Below are 9,209 nucleotides of genomic sequence, written 5' to 3' on the forward strand. Positions count from 1 at the left end.
ATAAAACTTCGGTAAATATATCATTTTCCATGTAATGTGAGAAAATTATTAGGAAGCCTGTTGAATTTAAGATAGTTAATCATAGTCCTCATAGTAGAAATGGCAAAGCCCATTAGGTCTGGTTAAAAAGTAAAAAAAAAAAATTATTAAAAAAATTAAAAAATTTACAATTTATATCAAAAAGTCAAAGGTTCTTTTTCTTCTTTACTTTTTACACATCTTTTTATAAAAAATTAAAAAATCATTCTAAACATAAATTTTTTTTACCTTGTATTAAAATAGTTTATTCTCAAGTGAAGCTTAGTGAAGTGAAAAAGAAAAGGAAAGAAAAAAAAGAAAAAAAAAAGCACATCAAAGCCGCTTTTGTTTTAACAAAAAAAAATTTTTTATCATTTTTTTTATTTAAATATCTATTGTAACCTTGAAATTAATATGCTAATGATGGAAGCGATGTCAGGGTAGATATGATAGCCGTGGTGGTGAGGTGAAAATAAATACAAAAATGATAAAGATTTTAAAAATTTTATCGAAAATTTTACTAAATATTTCATATTGGTAAAACTTACATGTGAATCTCACACTCATGTAAAACATTTGATAAAATTTTTGATAAAATATTTACGCTCCCTGACCTTGCTCAAATAAATAATGACACGTATAAAGTAAGATGCTTTATTCCCCACGATTATAAAATCTCTCCAGTAAGGAAGGAATACCCTTTCGGCCATACAAAACTTTGCTTCAAAACTTGCCCAACTTTTTGCTCCACTACCTTAGGCTGCGACGTAGCCACCCAATACACCTATGATATCCAATGAAACCCCAACCTTTCATATAACAATATAAATCCAGCCACCCATGTGGCCATGTCTGTTAAAATATCTTACATTTTCTCTCTCCCTCGGCACAAGCTTCGGCTACTTCCCACAATATAAACAAATAAATAAATATATATATATAAAAAAAAAAAAAAATGGCTACACACAAAGCACAAGCCGAGATTTCAGGCAGCAATAGTGGCAGCAGCCAAGACTACTTGGCCGAAAGATCGTCAAACAGCAAAGAAACCGATCAATGCCATGTGGGAAAAGCACTAGTGCACCGAGCACTTTTTGGCTCAAGCCGGCGTCGGGCGGGAGGTAGAAAGGTCAGAACCAACGACACAGCAAGAACATCACCAAGCAGGCTGAGCAGAGTCTCTTTAGCTGATGATGAAGCAGAAAAGTAGAAGAATAGTTTGTCTAGAGGGTTTCTATAACTAGAGGAAAGTCACTGTTCCAATTCTCAATATTGGATGTTACTTAATGTTTGCCATATAAATAGTGTTATAGAAAAGGTATATAGTACAATATTTGAATTTCGTTCTTACTACCATTCCTTTCGAAACAAAACATAAATATACCAATACTACCAAACAAACAGGAGACCTAGAAATCCTCTTACCTGTGCCAGGTAGAAATATACCGGAAGGAAGAAAATCATCATATTGCATATAGATATCGAAATGCTAGGTTGCTTCATCATTCCAAGGGCAACAACCAATCCACCTGCATAATAACAATTACAAAAATGTTGTTGTTTCCAGAAACTAATCATTTTCTTGATAAATGATATTGTCCAACATTTGGAGCACTTTTACAACCAAGCATTTTGAGAGTACAATTACCTCAGTGGCCTTTACCTTGCTGATCCATAAGAAAGCAAAAGAAAACTATAGCAAGATAAGGAATTTTGATATGTGACCACAACAAAAGTAGTTACACCACCAGGGGAAAGGAATACATTTCAAAGCAACCGAGAGAGAGAGAGAGAGAGAGAGAGAGAGAGAGAGAGAGAGAGAGAGAGAGAGAGAGAGAGAGAATGCTCTATAATCAACCAAACTCTATAATCCGGTATACAAAATGTAACTTCCAGTAATATCTTAGATGAGCAAAACCACATCACAAAAGAAACCTACTATTTAACACCTGACAAAAGCATTACACTAACCAGTGTTCACAAACCTAGCAACTTAAGGCAAATGAATAACTGAGTGAATAAATACTAGACACAGGAAGCTCCACAGAGAGGTTAGATCAAGAAAATAAGTTTCCTAATGCAGTACTCTTAACCCAGCAAATCACAAGGAAGGATATATATTACATAAAAATAGGTAAAGCAAAGATTGCATTAGAACTAACAAATTTCTTCTGTTGTTCCACGAACGTATTAATTGATCAACTTGACAAACTTAAAGTCACTTGCCAGACTGCAAGGTTTATGATGATTTGGGCCCATACTGAACTAAAAGCCACTGTTTGCAACCGGTAACCACTAGTAACCGCGTGCATCAGTTTTTAGCTTCTTCCAACTAAGACATTAATTAAAATACTACTACTAATACCAAGCAATCATTAATGCATACAAATACTATATGTATCTATTCTGCAAATTGAAGGAGGCACTTTAAGGAATGCATTTGAAGATGGAAATATTTTGATATTAGTGTATAGACATGGCTACCATAGTGCTGTAACTTTACACATCTAGCCAATTCCAGAAGTTTACCTACAAAAATCCTAGCCCATCAGCATTCAAATCATCACCTCCCATCATTGGACAATCAGCTGCATCATGTCCAAACTGCCCACAACAAGGCACAGAGCAACGCCTTCGTTTCCTATACATATCTGCCGGATCTCTTGATCTTCTCTCTTTCAGCTTTCCTAAAGTTAATGACTCATGAGGATTCCCAGCAGTAAAACTTTGAACAATACCATCAGAATCTTCAACCTCCGGAAGTATCAATGAATCAGATGGGCTGTTATAGGAGATATCATCAGCACCATGTGATGGCCCAGGGAATTCCTTGATACGAGACAACACCAGAGCAATTTGGTCACAAGCAACATCAAGGCGTTCCTCTGTCTCAGTTGATTCTGTAAGTAGTGTTGAAACAACAGAATGCAAGAACTGGACTTTCACTACATGATCCCCTGAAGTGGGACCCTGGATTGACTTTGTCATTGATGAGGCAACATCGCGCCAACGGATGGGTAGATATTGGTCTGGAATATGAAAACAATTGTTTGTTGATAAAACACGAAGAACATGTCTACACAGGATGCCTGAGAACTCAAATTGATGGCAGCTACAGCTAATGAACTCATCATGCGGGACCCAAATTACTTTGCAACCCCCATCTATCTCTGTATGGTGCCTCACAACAAAGTAACTTTCATCTATCATTAGTGATGCATATTGTGGTGCCAACACAAGTTCCTCTTGTAGTTTGCAAAAGGCATATGGTGTAAGAACAGTAGCAGCATGCGACTCAATTGGTGAACCAGTTTTGAGAGAGAGTTTCTGGACCTTCCGTTGCATCTTGTGTTTTACTCCAGCATCCTTAACATCCACAACAGTAGCCAGCTGGGGAAAAGAAGTGCGTGTATCAAGTAAATGACAAATAATGAAGAATCAAAGAAAAAAACTAACACTTTCATACCTGCTCTACAAAATTATCTAGTGCAGATTGTGCACTCAAAAACCTTTGGATATAAGCATTTATTGAGTCTGACTGAAACGAACTTGTCATTCCTGCAAAGAAGTAACATCTCAAAAAAGGTAGAGCCCAAAATGTACGCAGGGCATATAAGCTGACAATGTGCTTATTTCCATGTAGTCCATTTGTATCAACCATCTCCCTCCACCCCACTTCAAAATCCTCCACTGAGTGCAAATTATAGAGCCGATGGAATTCAGCTCTCCATTTATCATATTGAGACCCAAGAAGTACAGAAAACCAATCTGAAAACTTTGAAATTATATGCCAAATGCAAAAGGCATGCTTGGTTCTTGGCATTTCAGCTGCAAGTGCTTCTTTGAGCCACACATTTTGGTCGGTTAAAATTGTTTCTGGAGCCTTTCCATTCATAAAACCCACGAATGTCTGTCATACACAACGAAAGCCAACAGTTCCAAGACTGATATTAAAAAAATAAAAGAATTTTGGATAAGTAGTATGGAAGGCCTACCATCTGAGAACCTAAACTTTCACTAATAAAGCTCATCAATGGCATCATCTCCTTGATGGGGCCTAGAGATAATTGTTGCAACATAACCACTGATAGCTTTCCCATTTCCAGGGTTTATGGATCAAAGACATGACATGTATTTGAGAAGGCCAGGTCATAGTAAAGAACCATTCCAAAGGGGAAGAAAAATGGTTGTGCATCAAAATTTACAAAATTGTCAAATACTAAAAACAAAGGTATGTGTATAGCAATTGATGTTGTGGTTATCAGTTCCCAAAAGAAGATGAGAAAGACTTTAAAAATCTCATGTAGATCAAACATAACATGATAACAAATGAATTCTTATAATGAGCAAAATCAAAAGAAACAAAGAATCTACAGGTTTCCAGTGGCTGCAAAAATACTTAATTTTGGTCAACATATGCTGCAGGTTTTAGTTGTAGGAAAAAGCCAAGGAGCAAAAGATATGAATCTCATTTTAATGCAGTAGCCTCATTAGTATTTAACCAGATAACCCTCTAGAGATTTTATTCTTATTCTGAGACACAAGGCATATATAAAGATGTAAACTTGTCCTAGTAAAGGCCAATGGGCACAACAGATCAAATGGTCAAGAATTGTTCCCAAGACACCCATGCTTATTATAGGACAGTTAAACTATGAAAATGGAGATATCCACAACCACCATAAATATATAGCTACAAACCTAACCTTTAATGCCCAGAAAAAAGATCGCATATTTTCATCCCTTAGAAGCACACAACCTAAGAAACAATACATTCCACGATTACCCACTCCAATCCAAATTCCTAGAAACATGTCATAGGCATCCAAGTGTCCAATGTGAACTATATAGGAGAAATAAACTATGAAAATGGAGGTGTGCAAACCCACCATAAATGCACATATAGCTACTAACCTTTAATGCCCAGGAAAAAGATTGCATGTTTTCATCCCTTAGAAGCACACAACCAAAGAAACAATGCATTCCGTGATTATCCACTCCAATCCAAATTCCTACAAGCATGTCATAGGCATCCAAGCGATGAGTTGTATCAAATACCACGGCATCTCCGAAAGCTTCATATGATTGAACTGATGAAGAATATGACCAGGCCATATGCTCCAACCTGTTGTTGGCATCGATCTTGAAGTTATATTTGAAGTTGGGGTCTTTATCCTTCTGGTCCTTGCACATTTTTAAAAGGTCAATAGGATCATTATCTCTGTCCACATTTCTAAAAGATTGTAACAGGTTCCTGACATCTATTTCTGTGAATGGTAAACAACCTAGCTTGACACCCTTCTCTAACTCCATTAATCTTAACATTTGTCGCACCGACATCCCTGCTTTTGCAAACATGCAAATCCGACTCTTGTCATCTGCAGACATGGTGCAATAAGCAGGAAGTAGCTGCACCTCATTTGACTTCAAGAGTTCATGGTTGTGGACATTGCTAAAACCAGTGATGCGCCATTCAGGAACATCAAAATCTGCTCTTTTAACAATTCGCATATACGCCTGACATCCACAACGTGACGATTTCCGATTTCTTTGTAGCTTTCCGTCCTCTGATGGTTTTAGCTGTGGATAGCCACCACGGTGGCATGTGAAATCCCTTCTTGTAATTCCCCTACCTACACCATCTTTCCCTCGTGTACGATGCCGTCTGATTGAAAAACCACACTGTTTTGCAAAACTACAATAAAATTCATAAGCAGCATCCTGTGAAACAAATCTCTGGCCAATAAATGGGACAAGGTTCACAGAGGTTTGTCGCGACAAAATAGTATCCTCAGGCATTTCCTCAATAGTACCAATGTCATCTGGAGATAAATCTGTGCCATTTTCAGAAGTTTCTTTCACCACATTTGTTAATTCAGACATTATTTCTAAGAGAAGTAAAGTAGACTCCAGACAGAGTACCTGCTAGTCAAATGTTCAGTCAGTCTCACATATACACCAAAAATAAGAAGAAGAAGAAGCATATCATAAATAAATAAAGATTAAAAAAAATAAAGCCAAATTGAGAGTGGTAAAAATAGATTATTTATGATGTCACAACACCTATTCTCTAGTATCTCTACGAACAGTAGGAATCCAAAGGAAGAAGAAAGAATATGCAAAGCTGAATATTTCAGCTGGTACTGTCGAATAAGGATTATATTTGACCACCTCAGCAAAGACAAAATCATGTAACATTGTACGTAATTATCTTTCACAACAACATCTGAATTCAATGTTAAAAAGAAGAGAAAAAATCCAAGAAAATCCAAGCTGAACAATAGTCTCTCTCTCTCTATATATATATATATCCTTTGAGGGAAGACATCCACAGATGCATACATATGTAACACGCAGTTGGAAGCTTTCCCCACACTTCGAAAAAGTGATTGATTGATGTGAATGTAGCTTTTTTGCTAAACCAAATGGGGCCATAATATGTGTGTGTTCTTGTATTTCTTCTGTTCACTATCGCAGTTCAGTTACTACAAACCTAAGAAGCACAGACACTTCTACAAAGGAAGTGCGCCATATCCAACACCCGTGTTAGACAAACACTCTTTGGACACTCCTAAAATCGTGTACGACATTTCTTTAATGTGTCTTAATTAAATAATCAAATTGATAATATTGGATACTTATTTGAAGGCCATCTTGGTGACACTTTTTGAACCTCTGAAGATGTCCTGTATAGTGAATCCCTTCATAACAACAATGTTCATTCTTTGGAACACAACTTATGCACTCTAAATATATTTTGAAACATTTATAAGATAAATACATCATGTGAATTATAATATTCTATAATTATTTTGCATTATTTAAAATATAATTGTTACATGAAAGATATCTTAATGTTCAAGTTTTAAAATATTTAATTTTTGTTATGTTACAAATGTTTCATTATCTTTGAATAAACTATATATCACAAATAGTAATTTGTAAAAATGTAAAATTTTAACATGTTCACGCATGTCATGTGTAGCGTTTTTCAAAAACCAATGGTGTGTCCATTTCATGTCATGTTTCTGTGTTTGTGCTACTCATGTGTCCTGGCATTAACAATTGTTTTTCTAAGAAAATAAATAAATAAAACAAGACAGACAAACCATCTAAAAGAAGTTCCCACTTTTATCTAATTGAAGAGATTGTCCAAATGATGCCGGAATAGGACCATAGTCTAGTCTTTTTTGTCTTAAAACCATTACACAATAACATAGAACACACAAGTGCTTACACCTAGAAAAATTGACAATGTGTTTCATTGGATCAAATGTGCAGCTTATATACGCAGATAATTGAATGGATCAAAATTGATAGTGTTCAAATACTTTTAAGCCCACTTTTTCTCTGAAAAATTCATATCTCATTGAAACAACTCTGAGTGTGAACCAATTCGATCAAATCAACTTACTTAAGAAGAGCCAATTTCGGTCAGATCATTGAAACCATATCTGGGAAACATTTTCGCAAAGAAGAAGGATCGTTTCAGATCAATCAACAAGTCGTGAGATCACAGTTCCGTAACAGAAAAAGCAACGCCATATGCCCTAACCCTGAAAGACGAGAACCAAATGCTCATCAATCAGCTTTACGATGAGGACACTGAATTTTCTCGGGAAACTAAATAAATGTATTGACGAGAAAATAAAGGAAAATTAGGGACTACAATTCAATTCATACCTCAAATCAAATAGCGAGAGAAACAGGTTGAAATTTCAACAGAAAACTATGGGGAAAGAAAGATTGAAAATGATGAGGAAGGAGGAACAACGCGCATCCATGGGGAACGATACTCTTTTATAACGGAGGAACACTATCGTGCGCCTCTTGGATACACGGAATTATCGTGCGCACGGGGCGAGTCCATCAGCCGTTGGATCGGTGTGGTGCAATGGCTGGCTTTAAGGGCAGTTGTTGATCTGGGAACTTCGCCAAGAAATAAACGGCTGGCATTGCAAGTGTGCGTCCTCTAGTCTACCAGGTGGCGTAAATTAGACTAGACGAGCCCTAGACTTGGACGTCTGTTTCGGGGGACCCGAACCGTAATAATAGTGGTTGTTGTATGGCTGATGTTGGAATGGAAGTTGGGCTTGCCCCGAATTGAATGGATTGGGCTATCTTCTGTCATAAATATCTTTTGAACCCAACCCCAATTGTCTCACATAACCCACATTTAAATATTGGTCAAAACTTAATCGGCTTGGCCTGTTTCATTTAAGTTAAGATATATTGGCCCTATTTGATAGAATTTTTTTAAAATTAAAAGTTGATAATTAGAAAGTAGAAGTTAATACTCCTACCTCAGCTTTCAAATGATCAGCTTATTTAAAGTTATTTTTGCAAAAACTATAACAAACAGTCCCACTGTATTGTATTAGTAACAATTGTCAGTCATAGGATTTATTAATCTCATACACTGAAATGATAAATATAATATGGTACAAAATATGATTATTATAGTATACATGCTAATTAAAATATAATTATTCATTAAACTAGTAGCCATGGTGGATTCAAATGATATTATTTTGCCTCACATCTTTCAAAAAAAAAATAGTTAAACCCAATTTCAAAATTAATTAGGGGTTGTTTAGCTAGTTAATTGAAGCACACATATAGACATTAAGCAAGGAGTAAGCAGTTTATTGGGTGGGGTGTGGATTTTAGCCTGTGTTAACATGTTAATATAATACATTATTTTTCAACATCTCTAATGAATATGCTCTGGTATTGTAGGAGAGGGTTCAAGAAAAGAGTTGGAAAATTCGAAGATCTTCGAAGATCCTTGAAGAACAACTTCGAATTCCCTAGAATATGATGAGAGGCTTAGATTCTTCAATAATCTCAATTTAGGAACACAACAACAAAGGAGATGATGGAGATAAGAGATTGGGTGAAGAAGAAGGCAAAATGGCTAGAGAATAGAATAATGGCAAGGCTCTCCCATGGATCTCCCACTTTCACTCTCAAGGTTGATAATGGAGAAGGGAAATTAGTTCTTTCCCAAGTGTTCAAAAATCTCCAAAATTCATCCCTTGTAAAGCTATGGGTGGGTGCTATTTATAGGCACCTCATGATGTAGGATGGAGCCCATGTGCAAGGCACATGGGGGATATTCTCTCTAACCACCTTGTCCGAGGAGGTGACCTCTCCGAGGAGGTGACCTCTCCGAGGATGAGAAAACCCCG

At 36.4% G+C, this 9,209-nt stretch overlaps 1 protein-coding gene across 2 annotated transcripts; it reads right to left on the bottom strand.

Annotated features, from left to right (window-relative positions):
• Window positions 1–810: 810 nt before the first annotated feature.
• LOC114262782 (protein FAR1-RELATED SEQUENCE 11) lies at window positions 811–8,164 on the bottom strand. Of its 2 annotated transcripts, XM_028203176.2 has the most exons (7): window positions 7,702–8,164; window positions 7,433–7,574; window positions 4,933–5,940; window positions 4,014–4,109; window positions 3,485–3,928; window positions 2,548–3,408; window positions 811–1,547 (listed from the first exon to the last, which is right to left on the bottom strand). In XM_028203176.2, the coding sequence occupies exons 3-6, from the start codon at window positions 5,899–5,901 to the stop codon at window positions 2,548–2,550; spliced, it is 2,370 nt and encodes a 789-aa protein (XP_028058977.2). In that variant the 5' UTR covers window positions 5,902–5,940; window positions 7,433–7,574; window positions 7,702–8,164; the 3' UTR covers window positions 811–1,547. The 2 variants fall into 2 exon arrangements, with proteins under 2 accessions (XP_028058977.2, XP_082760405.1); XM_082904279.1 differs by lacking the exon at window positions 4,014–4,109.
• Between the last annotated feature and the right edge of the window lie 1,045 nt (window positions 8,165–9,209).

Source organism: Camellia sinensis, chromosome 14 (assembly GCF_055761805.1).
Source record: "Camellia sinensis isolate YWXY chromosome 14, ASM5576180v1, whole genome shotgun sequence".
Lineage (NCBI taxonomy): Eukaryota > Viridiplantae > Streptophyta > Magnoliopsida > Ericales > Theaceae > Camellia > Camellia sinensis.

Bases quoted from the DNA above. Each gene is read 5' to 3' on its own strand.
- LOC114262782 (XM_028203176.2), bottom strand. From the start codon at position 5,901: ATGTCTGAATTAACAAATGTGGTGAAAGAAACTTCTGAAAATGGCACA. The intron at 4,110-4,932 runs GTTAGTAGCTAT...GAAATGGGAAAG, and splicing joins CTTTTTCCTGGGCATTAAAG to CTATCAGTGGTTATGTTGCA. The intron at 3,409-3,484 runs GTATGAAAGTGT...TCTTTTCCCCAG, and splicing joins TAGATAATTTTGTAGAGCAG to CTGGCTACTGTTGTGGATGT.